This window comes from Brachypodium distachyon, chromosome 3 (genome assembly GCF_000005505.3).
Source record: "Brachypodium distachyon strain Bd21 chromosome 3, Brachypodium_distachyon_v3.0, whole genome shotgun sequence".
Lineage (NCBI taxonomy): Eukaryota > Viridiplantae > Streptophyta > Magnoliopsida > Poales > Poaceae > Brachypodium > Brachypodium distachyon.
This window is the reverse complement of record NC_016133.3, coordinates 56,141,844-56,165,865: the sequence shown is the minus strand read 5'-3', so window position 1 is coordinate 56,165,865 and position 24,022 is coordinate 56,141,844. Positions and strand designations below refer to the sequence as shown.

General features: G+C 47.6%; 3 protein-coding genes across 3 annotated transcripts; 2 read left to right on the top strand and 1 right to left on the bottom strand.

Moving 5' to 3' along the window:
• Positions 1-1,998: 1,998 nt before the first annotated feature.
• On the bottom strand, positions 1,999-4,968 carry LOC100834722 (ethylene receptor 4). The gene is made up of 2 exons (XM_003572944.3): positions 2,726-4,968; positions 1,999-2,646 (listed from the first exon to the last, which is right to left on the bottom strand). The coding sequence occupies exons 1-2, from the start codon at positions 4,412-4,414 to the stop codon at positions 2,116-2,118; spliced, it is 2,220 nt and encodes a 739-aa protein (XP_003572992.2). The 5' UTR covers positions 4,415-4,968; the 3' UTR covers positions 1,999-2,115.
• A 6,262-nt stretch (positions 4,969-11,230) lies between these two features.
• LOC100831248 (KH domain-containing protein At5g56140) lies at positions 11,231-17,285 on the top strand. Its single transcript, XM_003570429.4, has 7 exons — positions 11,231-11,563; positions 12,098-12,183; positions 14,951-15,099; positions 15,928-16,032; positions 16,110-16,226; positions 16,448-16,591; positions 16,714-17,285. The coding sequence occupies exons 1-7, from the start codon at positions 11,463-11,465 to the stop codon at positions 16,861-16,863; spliced, it is 852 nt and encodes a 283-aa protein (XP_003570477.1). The 5' UTR covers positions 11,231-11,462; the 3' UTR covers positions 16,864-17,285.
• A 4,340-nt stretch (positions 17,286-21,625) lies between these two features.
• On the top strand, positions 21,626-23,739 carry LOC100831550 (40S ribosomal protein S19). The gene is made up of 4 exons (XM_003570430.4): positions 21,626-21,846; positions 22,904-22,994; positions 23,100-23,283; positions 23,382-23,739. The coding sequence occupies exons 1-4, from the start codon at positions 21,733-21,735 to the stop codon at positions 23,452-23,454; spliced, it is 462 nt and encodes a 153-aa protein (XP_003570478.1). The 5' UTR covers positions 21,626-21,732; the 3' UTR covers positions 23,455-23,739.
• The last annotated feature ends 283 nt before the right edge of the window (positions 23,740-24,022 follow it).

Here is a 24,022-nt window from a genome sequence, read left to right as displayed (position 1 = left end):
TTATTGTTCCCCCGACTCTCTTTGATTTTCCACGCGGTGGATTCGTGGACGGGCGAGGCGGCCACTAGCTGGCCGGCTCGGGCACTACCGCGGCGTACTAGGGATTTTTTTTTTACACAAACAAACAGTATTATGCCAGCTCTGGTGCAAGGGGGCTAAACAAGTTTTTTCCATGATAAATTATCTGGGTGCTAGGTCTTAACTCGTTTTTTTCTTCATAGCATATAGGCTTTGGTGCTTAACTGCACGCAATCTACCACCATATTAAATCTAAATCTCTTCTTCTTCATATATATAGACAGTTTCTTTATCTATCGTTGCCTTACATGTGACTCACAATTTGCTTGCGAGTTTGCCATCATTTTGCACGGATGGATCCTCCTTTTCGAAAAAAAAATATAGACATGTGTGCTAAGAATTCCTAGTTATGCACCGGTTTTATTTTCATTCTCCAATGATCAAAACAAAATATGAATCAAGCATTATACGTCGCCGTGGTGACTTAAGGAGTAGGTTTTTTAAAAAAAGTATCGCTATTCTTGTGCCATCTCTCAGTCGCTCTCATATTTTCTCTTTCATTCAGCCGTCTCTCTCGCTAGCCACATGCAATGTGGGGACTCTGAATCTTTAGTAGGGGTGTTGATGAGATCTATCGGCAAGGGGTAGTCAAGCTTCGACCGAACCCGGGTCAGTTGTGGTGCCCCCGATGCGAATGGAACTCGGCTTGTCTTGGTGGTACTTCGACCAGACGCACGGACGTTGGCGCTATGCATTGGCTCGAGCGGATCCGAGCAAACGTGAGCTCTTAATCTACTAATTTCATAATGAAAATTGTAATGTTCCATTGTTAGATCCGCTTTTACGAAGGGGAGGCGTCGGGGCTCCTCTTTTTGACAATTTTGAGCCCTAATGGGCTTTCGAAAGATGCCTATGAGACTCTGTTTGTGAGCCTTAGCGATGAGTTAAAGCCTTGAACTAACTGGCAATTCCTGAAGCTAAGGGCTTGAGGTAACCCTTCTATAATTCAGAAGCTAGACATCGAATTGTTTGAGCCCCGAAGAGAGTCCATTGAATTGTCCGAGCCCATTATCATTACTGTGGCCACTCCGCGAGACACGCTGCTCATGTCGTCGCCGTTGTTTCACGCCCCGCAATGCGACTGCCCAGATGGCAGCTACGTCATGATCCTTGCCGCCATCAGTGCACCCTTACCGTGCCACATAGTTGTTGTCGCAATTGAGCAAAAATGAATGAGTGAGAGCGAGAGTGATACCGTGACTACGGATCCGACCAGGGTCATGACCAACTTGACTCGGTCAGGCTCAAACCAAAACCGGTAGGAAGGACCTAACAACGAGCCCTGCTTGTCAGGTTTGACATCCATTCGTGTTCAACGAGCGATCAATGTGACCAGAAACGGTGTTTTATTTTTAAAGCCTGTCCCTTAACGTGAGAATTTTCTGTAATTTACTTTGTAAATCAGCTCCCCGTTGAAGCTCAAGCATCGAAGTTCGCACAGTCACACGTGGCGCATAAAAAACCCAAGCATTTCATTCACGACCATCCTGTCTGATCTCTACTCGGAGTCTCGGCTCAAACCCATCCTACGAGACCAACCTTCTGCGTGACTCATTTGGACACCGCGCATTCGCGCGCGTGCGTGCTGCGGTGCTGCCGCGTCCCACGACCGCCGTGGCGTGGGGTACGTGGCGGGCGAGTGCACGCCATCGTCCAGATATATTGGAGATAGCATAGCCTGCACAGGAAATTCTTAGACCACGCTGCGTGCCCTTGTGCACCATGTGTCCACGTGCACACTGGTTGTCCGTGGCGGCAATGGCTGGACACGTACACGGTACACCTGCCGGAGTGTAGGCGCCAACGCACCAGCCCCGCATACAGACTCCGATTATTCCTCACGGAAAATGGATTCGCGGGTTCGAGGTGAAATCATGGAGCTAGCCCGTCAATCGTCATGCTGGGGTTTATGAGCTTGGAAGGATCACACGTTGCCTGAACTTTTTATTCGTGTTCCAGCTCGTGCCATCGCGAGCAGTTAAGTACAACTGGCAGCAGCGGTAACAGAACAAGCACGTGGTGGCATGCATGACATCGTCAGTTGTTCTCAAGGACTGCAGAGAGCTGAGCTCCGAGCGCGGCCAGCGTGAAGGGCTTCTGCACCACGCCATGAATCCCGGACCGCTGGCACATCTCGCGCACGCCGGCGTCGTCGGCGCCGGGGCCCGCGAGCGCGGCCACGACAAGCACCCAGCAGCCGCCGCTCCCGAGCTCCCTGATCCGGAGCGCCGCCTCGCACACGTCCATCTCCGAGGCCGCGGCGCGCGCGTCGAGGTCGAGGAGCACCAGCTGGAAGCAGGAGCCGGCGCTGGCCAGCAGGCCCAGGCAGTGCGCCCCCGACGGCACCGGCGTCACCTGGCACCCCAGCTTCTCCAGCAGCTTCTGGGTCACCGCCCGGCTCACGCCGTCGCCGTCCGCGGCCAGCACCCTCAGCCCGTCGAAGTGAGGGATGGACGGCGCCGGCGCCCGGCTTCGGTGCAGGCCCGATTGCTGCTGCAGCTGGAACTGCAGCACGACCGTGATGCTGCCTCCGTCCGACGCTGACGACCGCATGCTGCCGTTCATCATCTGAAGTAAAAGAGAGAGTTTGGATCATTTGCCCGGATCATACATTAATCGGTTGTGCAAGCAATAGATAGTGGACTACCTGGACGATCTTGTTGCACATGCTGAAGCTAAGCCCCATCTCGGAGCTGGCCGGTGTACGAGGGGATTTGGCGCAAGGGAGACCTGGCCCTGGTGGTGTTTCCAACCCGACCTGAAACTTGACACGTATGCTGCAGCCTGGAGACAAGCTTGGCCGCATCGGGATCCAATCACGGCCGAACCTCTCTTCTTCACCCGCAGCGCAGCTCTTGACGGAGAACGAGAGGCAGCCGGCGCCGCCGTCGCAGCGGCGGTTCAGCATCGTGCCCACCATGTGCAGCAGGAGATGGAAGACTCTGGTCTCGTCGCCGACGACCCACTGTGGCAGAGAATTCTCCGTCCGGTACGAGAAGCCGAGGCCCCCGCAGCCGGCCAGGCACCGGGCGACGCTCATCGCCTCCCTGAGCAGCGCGTGGAGGCCGAAGGGCACGCGGCTCATCGCCAGCGTCTCCATGTCGGCGTCGTTGACGAGCGTCAGCGCGAGCGTGCTTGTCCGGGCAATGGCGTCGACGACCAGCCTCTGGTCGGGGCGCATGCCTTCCTGCCGCAGCATCGAGAGCAGCCCGACGATGGGTTGCATCTGCCTCTTCATGGCGCCGCACAAGGCGCTCTGGACGGAGCGGACGGCGTTGGTGGCCGCCATGGCCTCGTGCTTCGCGTGCAGCAGGGCCCTGTGCTGCTCGGCGAGCTTGTCGCGCGTGGACTGCCACTCCTCCAGCACCGCCGCGTGGGACAGCGCCACGGCGACCTGGTCAGCGACGACCTGCACGATCTCCAGGTCCTGGCTGCTCCATCCTCGCGGGCTGTCCCCGTCCTTGTGGGGAAGAACCAGCACCAAGATGGCAGAGGAGCTCGCCTCCGGGGAAACCCTTCCTCCGTCGAAATTGGAAACCTTGAGCATAGGCATCCGTATGGCAGCCACGGCTCCGGGCGGCTGGAGGCCCCCGCTGGCCGTGGCGAGCGCCGAGCCAGGCCGGAGCACCTTGGCGGCCTCGCTGGACATTACGTCGAGCACGTCGTGGTCATCGGCGGGTATGGAGACCTGCGACCCTAACACGACGGCGCCGCCCTTGTCCCGCAGGCTGAGCTGGTGCAGGAGCTGGAGGACGCCTTCGCCGGGCAGCCAGACGGCGCAGCCGTGGAGCGAGAGCGCGTGGGCGAGGTGGAGCATGGTGGTGTGGAGGATGGCGTGCGGGTCGTCGAGCGGCGGGGCGTCGCGGATGTGGCGGGCGAACATGCGGGCGACGCGGGTGGTGGCCTCGACGCGGCGGCGGATGAGCCCCAGGTCCTGGTCGAGCTGGCGGGCCTTGGTGCGGAGGAGCGCCTCCCGGAGCTTGGCGCGGAGGAGGCGCGGGATGACGGTGAGGAGGGAGAGGGCGGTGGCGAAGGAGACGAAGACGGCGAGGAGCTTGGCGGCGGTGGAGGCGAGGAGGAGGCCCGAGGAGTGCGGGTGGTGGTGGGTGAGCACGGCCAGCAGGTGGATGGCGCCGCCCAGCACGGCGAAGGCGGCCAGCTGCAGGAGCACCCACTTGAGCGGCGCAAGGTCGGCGCACGAAGCGAAGTAGAGCAGCTCCAGCGGGATGGAGAGGTACGACGCCGCGATCAGGAAGTCGCTCACCTTCTGGCACTGCAGCATCGCGTCCACCGCGCCGTCGCAGCCCCCGCCGCACCGCCGCACTGCCATCGGCATCTCCAATCTACTCCGTTTTCGGATCGATCGATCGATCAATCAATCAGCCGAAATTCTACGAATGCATGGGAAGATTTTTTGGTCCTTTGTGCAGGCGATGTGAGGCGGTGCGTGGATGGAGATGAATAGGGGATTGTTCTTCCGGCAGTCCGGCGCGGTGCGGTGGGCATGGAGACAGGAGAGTGTCCATCCGTCGTCCTGGGAGGCGTGCATGCCGCGCTCGGCTTGACAAGTGTAGCTAAAGCTGACATGCACCGCTCGGACTTGGCTAATTTTTTACGGTTTTGGTAACAGCCCAGGCGCTCGGAGCCTTCTTGACGCTTCTTTTCCATGGGCTGCCTTTGACTAATAGCCCAGTCCAGGTCCAGCCCATCTCTTTTTTCTTAAATCTGGCTTGGATGCTTCGTGGGCTACCGGTCCATGGGCTGGCAGTATCTTGTTTTTCCAAACTCTGGGCTGTACCAAAAAAAAATGCTAGTGATCTAGTTTACGTGGTAACCTGCCAGCTCCGTCAGGCTATGGCAAAAAAAGCCCTAAAAAGGCTACTATACAAAAACGGTGTAGATACATGTAATATTTCGTTGTTTAATATGGACGGAGGGAGTAGAATTCTTGCTTAATTATTGCCAGCTCCATTTTTTTCTTTCCTTTTTCTCTCTGCCACGACTCTCGCTCGACTAACACTTTTGCTGTTTTTGAATCGAAGGAAATCTTGTGTCTCCTTATTAAAAAACTATACTGTAGGAGAATTCAGGGCAACGAAATGAGTTTTACTGCGATCAGGGTATCACCTAGCAAAAGAGTACACACCTACTCTGCACATATCACATCCATCATTTGACCTCACTATTTGTTTTCTTCAGGAGCACTCTACCACACATGCATGGATTAAATATTATCAACGATCCAGCATCTGCGCCGTATCAACGCTGGAGGTTTGAATAAAATAAAGAACCAGATCAAGGAAAACCCAGTACAGGTAGGCAAGGTGACAGACAGCGTACAGTGTCCGGCCGGGCCCCTCCGTCGGAAGCCCTATGATAACCACCACCAACCAGAACCGGTAGGCATTGGATGCCCGCGCTGCGCTGCAAGCTAGCCTGCATGCAACTACCGTTCCGTTCCCGAGTTGGCGAACGGCGCTTAGCTCTTCTGGACGTACGTACGCCTGGCCTGGCCAGCACGAATGATCATGCCAGTATGTCCTTGAGAATGCCTCCACGGACTCTGAATCGGGACCTCGTGTTTTCATGGCGCGTCCGTAGTGGTTGGGTTGGTTGCCACTTGGGACTGACATCGTGTCAGCCTAGCTATATATTGGTGTGTCTTCTCCGTGTGTGTGATTATTCTTTTGTTGTTTGGTGACTTGGGTTTAACAATGTTGTTGTCCTTTATGCTGGTAGAAACTACCGAGCTCTAGCAGCTAACAACGTCCCAAACCGATGCATTAGAAGACGAATGGTAGATCGCATGTGTCCATGTTTTTTGACATACAGGTTTAACCATTGTATCCTAAAAAAAAAGTTAACCATTGGACTCCCTCCGTTTCCATTATATAAATAAGACGTCCACACATTTTGATGTCTAACTTGACCATCAATTAGACCAACAAAATGTGAATTATGTGTTATAAAAATAATAACATTACATTTGTATCGAGAGTGGATTTTTGGACCGTACGTTCCCTGGCCTGTACTATCAGGCCGTCCGTAATGCTTCAAGATTCGAAAACACAGTTGAGCTCATGGCACCCCTACTGTACTGACACCACTGCAAGGCGCACGTCTCTCTTTCTCTCTCTTCGTTTCTCTCTCACCTCCGTCTCTTTCCCGCACCTCTCTCCCATGTCCCATCTCTCTCTCTCTCTCTTTCTTCCTTTCCCTCACCTATGTCCTGTCCATTTTCGACCACCATGGCCGCGTGGACGAGTTCGTCGTCCCGAAGGAAGAAGAGGATGTCTCTCCTCTACATCTCTCTCCCGTCCCTCCCTCCCTCTCTCTCTCTTTCTCTCTCTCTCACGTATATACCTCTGTCATCAGGGGCGGAGCTGGAACAGACGTGAACCTGATGCACACTTCCTAGTCAACATGATGCATTAGCTTATTAAGCACATAGTTACCATTAAAAACTTTTTTTACCCTGATGCATGTGCATCAGGGTATGCCTATGCAGCTCCGCCCCTGTCTATCATGTCCATCTTGGACCACCACCGCGGACGAGCTCGCCGATGCGGATGGAGAAGAGGACGCGGGGTGAGCGGGTGGCGCACATCGTCTGTGTAGCAGCAGCCCGTCGGTGTCCACGTGCTGCTCGTTGTCGTCGTTGAGGAGTTGGACGAGACGAGGTCCGGCCATGGCTTGGATCTGCACCGCCCTGGACGTGAGGAGTTCCATGACCTCGATCTGCGCCAAGGAGCTCGTCCTTCTTGTCTGCGGAAGGAGCTCCAGTAGATTCCGGACCCGTTGAGGGCCAGGACTTGCACGCATCTTGTTCGACGAAATGACCGCCGCGCCCGCCGAGCCCAACTCCAGCACGCTCACGGCACACAATCAATTGTTGAGGAAATCCAGAAATCAATTGAGAGAAAGAACACAAACGCCAAGCCGAATACGCTCTGCATGGAATCAAGAGAATGAAGTTTTGATGACGATTAGCCACTGGTGCTCGCCGTTCCATCCCGTGACACCCGCAGAAAGAGCGAACCGGTGCAGGTTGGGCTTTGATGAAGCACCGTCCTGACACATGCAGCAACGACGCCCTCGACACGGACTTGCATGCATCCTGTTCGACGAAATGACCGCCGCGGACGTCGAGCCCAACTCCCGCACGCTCACTGCACACGAGAAGAAGCTCCCGCCAGCGTTGCTTGAGGCGCGAGGTTGTCTCCCACGCGCACCGAAGGCCCTCCACTGCACGGCGGCCCCGCCATCGTTGTACGCCGCAGGGAGCACGTGCTCTGACGAGAGGCGGTATGAGGCAGACATGATGGCGCGTGGCCCCCTGTCCCCTGACCTCGCCGAGCTAGTGGCTTGTCTCCACATCGCGGAACGTCGCCTCCGGCTACCTGCTCTCATGCCCACGACCTTCCCTCCGTTCAGTCGACCCACGCCGCGGAACGCCACACACCTCCTCTTCGACTTGTGCGCACGGAGCAGGTTTGCGAGCTCGCCCTCGAGCTAGACCTCGTCGAGATGCAGCGGTAGAGAGATGGGGACGGGAGAGAGCTGCCATTGAAGAGATGGAGAGAGAAGATAGAGGCACCGGGGGGAGAGAGAGCAGGAGAGAAAGAGAGAGATGGGAGGGGTGGGGTGGGGCCGGGGGGGGGCAAGATGGGACAGATGGATTGATGCGCATGTGTTGCACCTACAACGAGTTGACTCGTCTATGCTACGGGTGCCTCCCTTGAGCACTTTTTTCAAATCTCAAAGCATTATGGACGGTGTGATAGTACAGGCAGGGAACGTACGGGCCAAAATGCATTTCCCCATTCATATCTGAAAGAACTTTCCAGTAGTATAGTTTTTATAATTCATAAAATATTTTGTTGGCTAATTGGTGGTCAAAGCAAAATCTCAAAATGTGTGTACGTCTTATATATTGGAACGGAGGAAGTATTTTAGAATATTTTTATGCCGGATATAGTTGTGCTATAATCGATTGTCATTAAGGCCATTCAATGATTTATTTATTTATGAAAAGTCAAGGTTAGATGGAGTCAACCTCACTCTTCCAATTAAGCTGGTAGTACTCCTCCGTCCCATGTTAATTGATTTAAATTTGTTCAAATATGAATGTATTTATGTCTAAAAAATGTCTAGATACATGTAATAAAAAGTCACTTAATATGAGACGGAGGGAGTAGTTAATAGCCGAGCCCGTCGTGGAACCAAAACTAGAGTCATTGGTGCCAGATCAAATCAACGATTTTTCCTCGTGTAGCATATACTATTCTTCTTCGCAAAAAGGTTCTTAACAAGACACCTGCATGTTCGCAAGAGTGACATCAACGAGCCTTCGTCACTAAACGGAAGCAATCTCAAACCATAACCTCGTTCTTTTCTCTTGTTAGCACCTTGACCATAGAGCATTTAACCTCGATTTCGAGAGCATCGGTCCGTTTCAGATCCCTGGATTTAAACAGAAGCCAGCCAGCGAGGCTCGCTCTCCAGCGGGAACCCTTCTTTCTCCTCGTCAGAATACGTTGTCGGGCCGACGGATTCTCTTTTCTCTGGCTGCCTTTTTCCTGCAGGTGCAATCAGAAGACGGACTTTTCCCTGTCTTTGGCCTCTCCTTTCCCTTTCTCATGGGGACAGCCAGGCTGGCTCGATCGCGACGGGCCGGCGGGTGATCGCCGTATATTCACCCCGCCTTGCCGAGTGCTAATCGCTTTGAACCCGTCGTTTATCTGCATGTAATGCAATGGTTATCTGCTCAGATTATCCGTCGATTTCAGCCGAGGCCGGAACCGGCTGGTGACGTGCTCGGTACATCTCTGTTTACTTTCCTTCGGCAAATGTCGGGCGCTGTGATTTGGAATTGGTTTATGTTTAAGTATAGCACTGTACTCACTGCTAGAAGATAAATGTCGAACTGTTCGGTGCGCGGTGTAAGAGCATCTTCAACAGTAACCCCTAAAACGGGTCCCTAAATCTTGTTTAGGAGCTTTCCTTGAAATTTTAAGCCTCTATTTCATCTTGCTCTTCAGCAGTAGTCCATATATCTTAGTACCTATTTATTTTCTCTTATACACTGACACATGGGACCCACTTGTCAGTGGGTCAATTTCATCCTTTCATCTTCTTCCCCAACAACAGAGGAGGGCATGGGGGCAAGCCAAGCAGAGGCCATGGTGGGCGGGCGGCGGCGCCCGAGCACACTAGCGGGCTGGGCGGCGTTCGAGTGCGGTGGTCGACAACGGCGCTAGGGAGCGAGGGCAGCGGCGACGACGAGCGTGCGGCGGAGAGCAGGCACGGCAGTGGTGCTCATACCGGCGTTGGGGAGCGAGGGTGGTGGAGGCGCGCATGCACGGCGGAGAGCGAGGGCCGTGGCCTCGCGGCGGAGAGAAAGAACGGCATCGGCGCTCATACCAGCGCTGGGGGAGCGAGGGCGGCGGCGGCACGCGCTAGCGGCGGAGAGCCAGGGCCGCGGCCTCGCGGCAGAGAGCAAGAACGGCAGCGGCGCTCATACCGGCGAAGAGAGGGAGCCCGAGGCACGAGAAGGCGGCGCTATGCCGACGAGGAGAGGCAACCTGGGACACGGCGGCGGCCAGGGACTCGACGACGTGTGGGGTGACGGTCGAGGGCGGCTAGGAATTGACGCCGGCGAGGAGCTGCAGCGGCCGGATGAGGAGGCCGACGGGATTGTGGAAGAGAAGTATGAGGGAGGGAGAGGAAAAGTATCGTGGCACGGGATAGGAGCCTCCCTCGGGAGCCCCTATGAATGGGGGCTTGGGAGGTGTTTCTAGCGGCCTCCCTAGAACAGGGGCTCTAATAGGGTCCCTACTGAAGACGTTTTTTTGGTACCGGCCCCTAAAACGTGATACGGACCCTGTTTAGGGACTCTGTTGAAGGTGCTCTAAGTCTACGTTGCACATGAATTCTGGAGACGGGATCTCTGCTCCGTTGCATTATTTCACGTTTGGATTGTAACTTCGCCCATGTGTTTCGAGTGTCATGCGAGGTCTATTTCTTTTCTATATAACTGAGGAAGCACATTATTAAGCAAACGCATGGGGACAAGCTGAAGCTTCGTTTGTCATGTATAGTGTATACGCCCGAAGTCATATAGATATAGATGTACCGGCTTGCTCTCTACGCCTATCCACACAAGGAATTTACACGTTTCTGTGGTGATGTTGCTACGAAAAGCATGTAAACGAAAAGCATGAAAAATGGCTGGCCCTGCGTACGCTACGGCGACGTTAGTCGCTCTTCTTATCTCCTCTGTGCGGAAAATTGTTAATTTCTACAAAAGAAATCCGGATCTCCTGAGTCGGGATTAGCAAGGATGAATACTGCGAAAAAGACCTATATATCTTCTTTTGAAAGCTGCAATCAAACACATTTTTCTTACCCAAATTTACAGAAATTTCAATTTTTATCCGAACCTCCTTTCACATCATTTGTGTAGGACCGAGCCATTTTTCATTCGTCTTTCAGTTTTCCTTTGTTTCTTGGTCCCGTGATATTTGGACTACTCTTGCCGCATAGTAGTAACTAGATACTTGGACTATTTTCTTCTGCGGAAAAGATATTCCGACTATGATATGGATATTCCGTAAAACTCACGAATCCTTGCAAATCTAAACATGGAAAACAGACGAAAATAGAAAAGCTTAAAATCGAGCGACAACATACCACATCGATGTGCGATAGCATCTCTGGCGCGGTACTCCGCCCCCATCACTCCAGGGACACAGACAACGCATCTGCAGAGTTTACCCAGCGCAGCAGTCACACAAATCCAGAAGCATTATCCAGGTCAAGTTTACATCAAGCACGTAGTAATAACAGCCTACACAATATTCTCTCTCTGATTGAAAGTAATTAAACTCCTAAAAGAGAGTCTTCTGGAAGGAATCGGCTCAACTTACCTACCACTCCTGCGATCTTGACTCACACAAAGTGCAGTAAAACTCCTCCTTCCCTTCTCTCTCACGGAAATCTCTCAACTCCCCCAACAGCTTTCGCGGCAAATTTTACCGGCCGCCAAACCCGGGGGAGACCGGGCGCCGCGCCGCCGGCCCTCCCCTTCGTCTACACACTACTATTCACTCGCTCCGCTTACTTACCGCGTCGATCGGGTGCCACCACACGACGCGCGGAGGGGGAAGGGAGGGCTCGCCTTGGCTCCTTCCTCTCCCCTTATAAGCCCTCGTCCACTCTTCCTTCCCTCCCCCCTCTCTCCCTCCCCATCTTGACCCCGCCGCCGCCACCACCTGCCGCAGCTTAGGCGCCGGGGAACTGGGGAAGGAAGCTGCCAAGCAACCCTAACCTAATAACCTTCCCTGCGCGGCTGCGCCGCCGGTTGGAGAGGAGTAGCTGCCGACATGTCGTACATGGCGTACTCGCCGTCCCCCTCCACCACGCCGCACTCCCCGCGCATCTCGGGCCTCCGCGCCTCCTCCGCAGCCGTCGCCGACCAGGAGAAGTAAGCAACCAAGCAATCACCGTCTGACTCTACCCCCCCCCACCCCTCCTCCCCAGCTTCGTGTCGTGTGTTAAACTGGAGGGTGCGTGTGTTGTGACTTGTGAGGGGGTAGCAGCAGCAGCCGGTCGCCGCTTACTTTTGCCGAGGTTCGGCTCCGATCGTGCTGGGGAGGCCAGATTCGGGCCTTCACAGTTCCGATTCGGACGCCACGAAGGTTTCGTGGCTTGAATCTGATGTCGGCCGATGATGTTTTAAGGCTTCCTGGCATCGGATCTGATTCCCCATGACGAGATCTCCTGTTTGTGGTAAAACATTTCGGGCTCGTGGTAGTTTCACTGGATTTTCGCCGAATTCGGTGTTCACTTTGCTGACGGCGGTGATCGCGATAAGATTTTTGCGTACTTGTATTGTTTCTGCGGTAATTTCCGGGTTATTTGCCAAATTTACGGAGGGGAAGGAGCTCGGTTGGAAAGGTCGATGTGATGCATCACAAGTCTGAGTGGTGAATGATGAGTTTGTGCCTCTCTTTTTTAGGTACCTTTCGGAACTGCTCGCGGAGCGCCACAAGCTGAACCCGTTCGTCCCAGTGCTCCCTCATAGCATTCGGTTGCTCAATCAAGGTGAGCTCCTGTGTAATCATCATTTATGTATCTATGGTAATGACTGACTAGCGGTCAAAGTGCTACTTGCACACAATTCGGAATATTCTGTTCTGATGGTGAGAATATTTGGCTCTAGCTGCCTTTGTGGTTTTTTGTAGCTCTGCATCTTTTTCTTGCACAATTTATCTCTGTATTAATTGGTTGCTTATTAGTTGTTACACTTTTTCCTACACAATGGAAGTCGTCGTCGTCTGCAACGGAGCTATATTTACTTGCCACAAATCATTCTTGCTTTGTGCATGTACTTTGTGGATATAGTTGAGTGAGTATGCTTTTGTTTTACCTTGTCACCACCAAATGCTTATCGTTTCCATGACTGCTGTCTGGCTAACCCCTACACCGGTGATCCCCTTACCTTGTGTAATTATGCCAACCTTAGCAAATGATTAAAACTTGGGCAGGAAGTTAATATCTATTATCTCTTCACCTCCCTACCTACCACTATCCCACCTCACCAGCTTTTGTCACCTGTTCTGAACTCGCAATCTTTGTTTCCTCCAATTCATGAACTCTACATGCCCAAGCAACCCATATGTCATTATAGCTTATACCTAGATAAATGCCTTCACTAGCTTGACAGAGGCTTTCTGGACTATGTGTCTTTGTTGCTTTTGGCCTCATTCGTAAAGTTGTCGAGGCATGCTGATTCAAAGAACTAAATTGCGTAGTGCCTCATTTATGATGGAGCCAAATATGTCAGGGTTAGTGATGAGCTTGCAGCCCTGCAATTCTGTTGTTAGGGCCATATGTATATATATCAGGAGGATTCTAGTGCGTGAACCTGGGGTATCAATTCTTTGGGATATCTGCCCACATTTAAAAGTTTATACGGTAGTGCCATTAGTTTGGAACTTATTACGTCTAGCTCTTTGCAGTCTACCAGTGGACATTACATTTAGTTGTTTTGTAACATGTGCATCAAGTTACTCAACATTTGATGCTAGACATTGTGTTTGTTTGCAGCCTTGCTGGATTCTTTAATGACAGCCAACAATAATCTTGTAGAATAGTCTTTTAGTTTGTGGTTTATGACGTGTAATTGACATTCTGAGCTATTGTAAGTGAATTGAGGATTGTGAGAATCAAAGATAGTGTTCTACTTAGTGCCATGATGTGCATGCTTTAGACAAGGGTGTTAGAATTGACAGTAAAGCACTGTTTGGGTAAGTGAGTTTTTTCAGAACTCTTAGGATTTAGTTCAAAGACGAATTAAATCCCAGAATTCCTAAAGAAACCCCCCTCATCCAAATAATCCCTAGGCCATAGCTTGCTGAGAGGATGATAAAACTACTGTCATGATAGTTTTAGGGTTCATGGGGTTTAGGTCAAGGTTCAAGAGCACATGGCAACATCTATCTCCTTACATTAAGATTAGTTAGGACTACCTCCCTTAAAACTAATTTATGATTAGACTTTGAGTAAAATACACCACTAGTCCATGAACTCCGAAAACGCACACTTAAATCCCTAAACTGGGACTACTATGTCACTTTAGTCCAAAAACGGTTTGGCGAGCCTTAAACATGCCACGTGGCCGCCACGTCGGCTTCGGCCAGGACCGCGGGCTGCTACTCGATTTTCTCAGGATTCTTTTTGCAAAATCACCAGGCCTTAGCCGGCCGCGCCCGGACGGGGATCCTGGGGCCCTGAGAACCACGCTGTTGCCGCTGCCGCCTCGCCTAAAGTTGCTATCAAGTCCACAACGCTCAATTTTGACGGGAGGACGCCGATGAAAGGGTCGCCGAAGCCGACGTGGCGACCACGTGGCGTGTTTAAGCCTCACCGAACCGCTTTTGGACTAAAGTGACACAGTAATTCCAGTTTAGGGGTTTAAGTGTGCGTTTTTCGAGTTCGTGAACTAAAGTGTTCATTTTTGCTGAGTTCATGGACTAGTGGTGTGTTTTACTCTTAGACTTTATTCTAGTTAGTTAAGGTACATTTAGATTATGCAGATCAATCACTTCGGCACTAACTCAGTAACTACCACAACACCACATTATCATTAAGGAATGATACCCTTGGCATGGTGACATAGGCTCATAGGCTTAATGGTCAGTCGACAATTCATTGCTCAATGACAGAATGTGGTTTAATCATACCTCATCCCTAAAGAATGTAATTTGAACTATCGTGATTTTCCTTGTGTCTTGACCCAATGCCCATGCCTTGAGATGGCGTGTCAATGGGAAATTCCAAGCTGAAGATATTGTACACAGGGAAATTCCAACACAGGTTCATGAACACTAGTGTGCTAGCCTTAAAACATCCAATAGTTGTACAAAAGAAATGCAAAATTTCAACTATTTATTGTATACCTTGTATTTAGCGTTTTGTTGTATCTCTTTTTATTTTGTCCTCAACAAGTTCTGATCGCACTATTTATTTGTTCTGCTAGTCTTTTGCAAGCACATATTAGTTGTTTTTTATTTGCATATCTTCTGAGCATAAATATTCTAGAGATATACAACTGACTACATATGGAGTTGGGTTGCATTTATTCTAGAGTGCATAAATATTCAAGATGTATACAACTGACTACATGTGGAGTTGATTTTCAGTTGACACCGATATGACTTACCTAACCATTTATGGTAAAGGACTTAAAAGTTCTTTTAGATCAGTAATTTTATACTAACTTATCAGGTATATATATATGCATGTGCTAATCACTAATTCTAACAGCTAACATTTTACATCTTGTTCTTGAAATTGCAATTTGAAACAGAAATTTTACGTGTTTCCTCACTATTGGAGAACGCCTCTCTTTTAAATCAAAGTGGCTTTGAACATGGTAGTCCACTAACATCTGGAGGATTATATTCAAATGGAGCAGCAACTGATATGAATGGGTGGACATCAGCATTTCAATCAGAAGTATGGATACTGACCATTTAACATAACTTACTCTTACATGCCTCGTTTACCATTTTTGGAATCTTAGATCAGGTTTTTCTAACTAATATTGACACCACCGGAGTTGGTTACATTTTCTGTATTGCTTGCTTATTTAGCATTCTTGGAATCTCAAATCCGTTTTTCAAACTGATTTGGCACTACTGAAGTTAATTCTTGATACTGATTGTCTTGTCCTTTATGCCAATTTGCTAACATTATTATCCCTTCCAGGAAAGGGGTTCAAAGATGCCACTAAACTCTTCTCTGTATTGCAACATTGGAGTTTGGATAACATGCTAACGCTGATTCACTAATTCGGCACCATTTGCCAAAAGTCTAACCAATATACTAGTTGGTCGCTAACTCGCTATGCTAACATCATCTTGTATTTTCCCATGCTGCCTTAACATGAGCTTGGGATGATTCATACTTGTTAGTGTCTGGATTGGAAAATGGTGCTGGCCTTCAAAATATCTATATTATTGATATCAAAATGAATTGTGGTAAACCTATCCTTAATGGTCATAAATATCGCAGTGACAGCTTTTGAAGCCCTAGCTTGTCAATTAAACAATAGGAATATAACTCGCATGACCAAGCACAACAATAGTCGGTCACTTCAGCACTGTTAGCGTAATCCTATAACTATTCTGATTACTCAAAGTCATCTGCGGTTGACTAGTTATTTACATTTCTTTAATCTTTTCACTTTTCAATTGCTTACAACAAAAGTTACTTCTATTGCTCCATATCCGTCGTTCTTTAAAAAAAATCATGTTATAAATTATCCATCTGTGACCACTGCAGAGTTCGTCAGCTTATAGCTGGCTAGGAGGTTCTCAAGGCAGCTCCTCGGGACCAGTTGTGAAGAAAACATTGAGGGTTGATATTCCAGTAGACAAATATCCAACAGTAAGTGTGATATTCTTAAGTTATTATAACACTTTGAATTGCTGTGTCCTCATGGTGCTTCGTGCTTATTTGTCCAGTACAATTTTGTTGGTCGCATCCTTGGTCCTAGAGGAAATTCATTGAAGCGAGTGGAGGCAACTACTGACTGTCGTGTGCTAATAAGAGGCCGTGGTAGCATTAAAGATCCAGCTCGGGTAAGAAAACACATGATACCATGCTTCTTAATCTCACCAGTTAGATAGACTAGTATTGGTTATGCATTTTAACTATAAGTATGACCAGGGGAGAGGTCTATTATTGTCAACTTCCATATGGTGTGATTTTTAACCCTGTGCAAGCATATATCTTCTGCATATTTGAGGTTGTTTTGTATCACAGTGGAATTTACCTTGTTGTTTGTGATAATGCTTTGTAGGAGGAGATGATGCGTGGGAAGCCAGGATATGAACATCTGAATGAACCCCTACATATATTGGTAGAGGCAGAGCTTCCTGTTGAAATTGTTGATGCTCGTCTGATGCAGGCCCGTGACATCCTTCAAGATCTTCTAAAGCCTATCGTATGTCTGCTACTGATATTTCCTTTTGGACTCTTAATCTGGTTGCTTTTATTCGACCTTAGACCCCATGAACTATTCTGCAGAACAATGCCTTACTTGCTTTCTGTTTTCCCCCTATTCAGGATGAGTCTCAGGACTTCTTCAAGAAGCAGCAGCTCCGGGAGCTTGCATTGCTCAATGGCACCCTCCGTGAAGAAGGGATGCAAAGATCTGGTTCAGCATCCCCTTTCCACAACAGCCTTGGAATGAAGAGAGCCAAGACAAGGGGGTAAAAACACCAAGTGTTACCAAGGGAGAACGAATCATCTGTCCTGAGGCTGAAACCGAGTATGCCTATGGGTTTGCCTTGCTGGCTAATGGCGCAAAATGGTCTCGCACCGCTAGCATCGGAGCGGCCCGTACTTGATAATACATATATCCGGAGTTGTGTTTGCTGCTACTGGAGATGTTTGGTTATGGCAACATTGGGTGCTGGCTGTTCAGCTATATATTGGGTTGTGCCAACTTTGGTAGCACTGTGGTTTGTGTGTATTGTTGAGCTGATGACTGGGGTTTGATATAAGGCTTTGTGCTTGTATTTAAGTTTTTGAAGAATGTGATCCCAATAATGTTATCTGTATTGTATTGACTTTGTAACTTGGTACAGCTTCATTGCCTATTAGATATGTACTGTATACGCATTGGGGTTTGTCAATTGTTCGTTATTTTTTAGATAGACTTCGTTGAGTTTTATTCCTCAGGGGCAATCAGTTACGTTCAGGAAACCAGGAACAGAATCGAAAATTCATTGCTAGAGTGTGCTTGAGCTGGTCTTTGCTATTAGTGAAACAAATTGCGCAGCCCATGGGCTGGTACCAGCTCGAGATTTACTCAACTGATTCTAGTGAGTCTGCACCATCCATCCCGACTACCTTCGCCCAGCATCTGTTCTTTGCCAACAGCACTGCATCTAGGCAAACAAAAAGCTCCACTGTGAATGTGTACCTTTGACAAACAGCAGCAAGAACATCCCCTCGATGTGAATGGCCCCATCAGTGTTATCTTCAGATCGGAAACTGACGGAGGTCTCCAACCCTTTCCCTCATCGACACTTAGCACTAGCCACTTTGTCAGCTGATATGCATGCAGGTTGTACAATCCACGCCCCAAAATTGTAGTCCTCCTAAATATTCATGGGGTTATATAATCCACATCCCAAATTGGTATTTCCTTGCCACCCTCATCACGAATCTACCGGGCGTCGCATGTGTTGAGAATAATATATGATCAATTAGTTTAATTATTAGTAGGCAGTTACTGTAACCGTTCGTGTCCCAAGTTTTACGCGAAGGCAAAAGTTTGGGACACCAATGCATGTATTGGTGCCCCTTCAACCTGTATATATATATCATCATCAATCAATGAAATAAAACACAGATTCTCATTCATTTCATTTCACAATACGTTTGCAAACACGTTTGCTCTACAATAAAAAAGGTGAGGATTATGGCATCCTATGACCTACCCCTAGTTCTAGTTGCAATGCTAGAGTTCTTGGGCCAAGAGGGCAGCCGCCGGGGAACTCACTGTTGGAAATGCTCACTGTTCCGTCCTGTTTTTCAGTGAGTTATTTATGCCTAGTACATTGTCTATTTCACCGATGGAGGGAACTACAACAGCTCACTGTTCCGCCTTGTATTTCACCACGTATGATTGTGAATACCAGCATACACAATCTTTTACGGAGTATAACAGACTCGTAAGATGACGATGGTAAAAACATAAAAACAAAACCAGCATAGCTTCTTCATGAAGCAGGAATTTATACTGGGGCGGAGTTGGATTATGGGCCACATCATGAAGCAGCGGGCCGGGTGGGAATCCAAGGTTTAGACCAGGCCGAAGACAAAACTCTTCCATACCCAAAATATTCCCTGCCCAAGAAAAGTCAAAGCTCCTCTCTCAAAAAAGAAGTGAAAGCTGCTAAAAAAAATTCAAAGAAAGAAAATTGGCGGCGGTGTCTGCTGGATTTCTAGTTCGTACGTGGGCTCATACGCCACACTAAAGAGGTGTATGTTTGCGGAAACCGCAAAAGGGATAAGATAAACTGTTCGAACGTAGGTGATGTTTATTCCGTCGAAATCGAGATTGGGTGAAGTGGGGAGGTGTTGGTCATGTGAAGGGGAACTGGCTCAGGGCCCAACACTTGTTTTGGAAGATGGAGGAGAGGACAAGGGAGCTTGGCCTTGAGCCGCGAAAGGTTCGCAAGAAAAGTTAAATTGGCACCATGCAGAGAGGTTGAAATAACAAGCCCATTAAAGGTAAGAAAGATTTATCGAGTGGGCACAATATCATGTGGTGATGGATATCCTTGCTTGCCCGTCTCGGTGTTACTTTTTTCTCTTGAGCTATCATTTGCAATCCCTGTTGGTAATTGTTATAATGTTGTACTTTTTTATTTTGTTTTTCTTTCCAATGTACTTACTTCGGAAAGAAGTAGAGCCCATCACCTAAGAAAAGATGATCTAATGGTAGCTCTCGATTCCTGGTGTGTCTGCCTATCACCGCAACTCGTGAACTATGAAATTCTTCAATTTGAGTAATGCTATTCAGGTGAGGAACACCCCACCCGCCCACCCACCCACCCACAGTTTGATTCCGGAAGTAAGAAATGTTACTCTTCGCATGATCCATCATTTGTCTGTAAATTAGCTTGCTCCGTGTGCAACAGATCCAATCCCTTGTGCTATGCATTAAACATATTCTTGTGGAAATTTTCAACTGCTAGCAAACAAAAATACAAGACAATGGACAAGCAAATGTTTTCAATACTATGTATTTCACACCCCTGAAAAATGACAGTAGAACATACTTTTAACATGAAAAAATATAGAGAAAAGGTTCACTCTTTGAGAACTAACATACAAAATCATTGTCTTCAGAGGTTACCATGGAACATGGCAACTTTAAGATTTTACACACCAAGGATCCAACTACACAAGTATGGCAAAAGGTACAAAAGTAAGACTTACAAGACCAACCATCCAATTATGCTATAATTACCTTTAAGAAAGAACTACAACTACCATCTCATTATGCCACCTTTACCTTGATAAAAACTGTAACTACCATATAATTATGCTAGGGTTACCACTATCAAAGAATTGGACATGCTCTCTACTTATGCTATAGTTACCTCCATCAAGAACTAGACCTACCATCTGCTTATGTTACCTTAACCATTGTAAAGAAATGCAGCTGACATCTATCTATGCTACAATTACATATGCGATGAACAAAAACTACCATCTAGTTAGGCTACATTTTCCCTAGGTAAGAAATGCAGATACCACCTTATTATATTACAATTAGTACCGGACTAGCTGTCCTGTGTCCCAGCCAAGTCTTACGGTGCGGCGTTCAACACTTCACCACACATGTACACGAGCATATGCCACTGTGAACCTAACATTGTTTTTTGGAAAAGAACTAGTAGCCACGCTTAGATAAAGCGATGGCTACAACTACCATTTTATGGCTAATAAACAACTCCCTATGTTTCAAAATATATGGTGTATAACTTCCGTTGATTATCAAACTTTCTAAAATTTGACCAACCATATAACAAAAGATGTCAACATGTACGATGCCAAATGTGGATCATTAGATCCATTGTGAGATACATTTTTATAGTATCTTGATTTGGCATTCTATATGTCGATATTTTCTGCTATAAGCTTGTTCGTCAAACTTTAAAAAGAGTTGACACTCAACAAAAGTTATACGTCCTACATTTTGGAACGAAAGGAGTACATTAGTAACTTATAATTGTGGTAACTTCATACTAAATAAACCGGCAACTACAACTAAATAAACCGATGATAGGGATACCTTAAAATACAGTGACGTAATTATGCAATACACAACCTGGAAATCAGACTTGCATAAATTGATGACAAGTGCCTACAATTATACTCTGATGGCTTGAAAAAAGGTACTCCCACGAGCAGCATAACTTGTCAATCTTATCCTAGACGATTATCAATGCCAAAATAACCTTTCTTGATCTGTTTTTTTACTGAGCCTTGGAATATTTAACTTGGCCTAGAACTATAAAGACCCATGACAAACAAATATTGCTGCAAATTTGTTTTACACTTAATTCTAACATTCATTTTTCGATTACTTTTGAATGTGTTGATGATGAAACTTGAACACACGAACATTTTGTGGCCACGGAAGAGATGTTGCAGAAATGGACCGAATTTCTAGTATAGAATGTGAACCAAAATACATTTTTTGCATCAGTTCACTAAATTAATAACACCAAAAAACCTGAACAACAGGAATGTAAGAAACCTAAATCGTTAGTCCTTTGTAAACTTTGGATCAGAACAGTGCAAAATTATTAGAACTCAAAATCCTGTATGTCCTTTGAATTTGACCCACGGAAATTATAAGAACCAGTCTACCGGAGCCAAAGTAAGACCATTGGATTTGGACCATAAACCTAGAAATGGAGAACAAACCGATGAAAAATACTCCGGGTCCGGGACTCTCATCAACCCCAAATTCTGCATCATAATCTATTTGTCTGCTACGATCTGCAAGGTGATCTCTCTCCGGAGTGGTACACTAATGTCAAGCTTCACTCGCATACACTACCCAACCATGGAGCAATCATGTTTCACATAGTATAGTATACCGCAACACGCTCCCCGATATATCTCTCCGTTCCATATTAAGTGACTCAAATTTGCCAAACATGGATATATTTATGGCTAAAAAACGTCTACATATATATAATAAAAAGTAACTTAATATGAGACGGAGGAGTAGTTTTGATTTTTAACTCGAGAATCATTGCAGGGATAATTTGGATCATAATCCGAAGTGTTGTACGAGAAGGCTCTGTAGTTTTTTTTTCTTGAACTGGCCAAAAGAGTTTTTTGGGTATAGAAGAATGTTGTTTTCGGCCTGGCCTAAACCTAGGGTTCCCACTCGGCCCACCTGCGGCCCATAATCCAACTCAGCCCCAGTATAAATTCCCTCACTCCTCCGCTCACGCACCCACCCTTCACAAAACCCTAGCCCCCGGCAGCCGCAGCGGCGCGCACCCCACCTCCTCCTTGACAGCGGTGTCGTCGGCGACAGGCGGCAGGATGGCTACCCCTACTGAGACCGCAGCCGCGGCCTCCTCGGCGCTCACGGTGAAGGATGTCGCCCCCCACGACTTCAACAAGAAATACGCCGCGCACCTCAAGCGCTCGGGCAAGGTAACACGCCCCTTCTTTCAGATCTGTCGCTAGGGTCGACGAGTAGGGGAGTGTTGTATCCGGTCTATGTGTGACAAAGCGTATAATCTGTATTTCCCTGTGAATCTTTTGAATCGGTTTGCTTCGTAGGCTTACAGTGCCTGTCCCACGTAGGAACATTCTTACCTTGTAGGAGTTGCTTCGGAATGGTTGTCCCTAGCCTAATATTTGTGGATCACGGATGATTTCTTTAACAATACCACAACTGTGGATGTAGTGCGAAATCGAGTAGCTATTTGATTGTCAAGGGCCTAATGGTGCTTGTTTTGTTTTCGTCATTTTGTCCCTGCTGCCGGTTGATTCCCCGTTGCAATTATATATGCTGATCATGCTATTATTATTTTTGTCTGGCCACTTCTCTTTCAATGTAAACCATTTAAAGAATAAGTCTCATGCAAATATGTCGGTGGCTCTCCTTTTTGATTGTAAGGGCCTGATGGTGCTTGTTTTGTTTTTGTCATTTTGTCCCTGCTGCCGGTTGATTCCCCGTTGCATTTATATACGTTGATCATGCCATTTTTTTTGTCTGACCACTTCTCTGTGAATGTAAATCATTTAACGAATTATGTCTCACTTAACCTGCATATAAGCATTTTAACTCTTTTATTGCCTACGGTTGTTCCTGTTGGTGTTTATGTGTCAACTGATGATTGATGGAAATGGAAGCACGAAATGGAAGCACTATGACATTGTCATCTAATGTTTGAGCCTGCTGTACAAATGGAACAATGTACAACTTTTGTGACCTACGCAAATACTCCCTCCGTCCAACAAAGGATGTCTCAACTTTGACCAAATTTGAATGCATCTACATACTAAGTCACGTCTGGATACATCCAAATTTTGTCAAACTTGAGACATCATTGCATTTCAATGGTATCACTAGTTCTTCCAACTAATAATGCATTTTTATTAATGGAAATTTACTTCAGTGACTTGCGTTGCTACATACATTGGTGAACGGCAAATAGATCAGGTACCAGAATTTTGGGAAAATAAAATTTCATATGTATTGCAGATGGAGCTTCCTGAGTGGGTTGATATTGTCAAGACTGCAAGGTTCAAGGAGCTTCCTCCCAATGATCCCGATTGGTATTACATCAGAGCTGGTGAGGAAACCTGTTCTATCATTTCCAATATATAGCCTGATTTTATCCACAGGTAAAATGATTTTTCTGGGAAACACTGATTTTTATTTTGGATTTCATTTATAGCTTCAATTGCAAGGAAGATCTACCTGAGGCAGGGTATTGGGATCGGTGGCTTCCAGAAGATCTACGGTGGACGACAGAGGAATGGCTCACGTCCCCCGCACTTCTGCAAGAGCAGTGGTGCTATTTCCCGCAACATCCTGCAGGAGTTGCAGAAGATGGGGATCATTGACGTTGATCCCAAGGGGTAATGTTGCTGCATTTGTGCTTTCTGATCTTAGCCATAGTTAACTTTATGAATAACCTTGTTATTTGCTTATGCTCTGTCTTGATGGTCCGTTGCAGTGGAAGGATCATCACCTCCCAGGGAAGGCGTGATCTTGACCAGGTTGCTGGAACAGTTGCTCCTGAAATCTGATCAATGGAAACTATCTTAATGTTTGGTAGTAGAATTTGGCTACAGTTTTGAATCCAGATACCCATGTGTTTGTTCCTGAAAGATGTTAACGTGGGATGTGTCCAATTATGTTGGGATGAGATATTTTCGGAGCTTCTAGGTTAACCGCCAGACCATCTATGTTTGTGAACCCTTGTATTGGAGTCTCTTGGCGTATGCAAGTCTTTTATTTTGTGGGTATATTATGCAATTCTTTGGTCATGAATGTGGATTGGTTGCATTTTTTCAATTATTGAAGTTTTTGTATATGATTTTAATGCATGGTTATTCCGTTGTGTAGTTACCATTATTTATAGGAAAGTTCCATCTGCCACACGTGTGCCGTTTAGTCATCATGTGCGGCGCTTCTTAGATTTCCTGGTCCTGAATTTTTTGTTCTTGCATGTTTGTCTCTACGTCTCTACAATGAACACCCCAAAAGCGGCACTCTTGAAACTGATGGCCGCAGCAGGCGTCTTCCCTCACACTTGCAGGGCCTCACACTCTTAACCCCATCCTGGTTTTGATTTGGAAGGATTGATGAGACTTT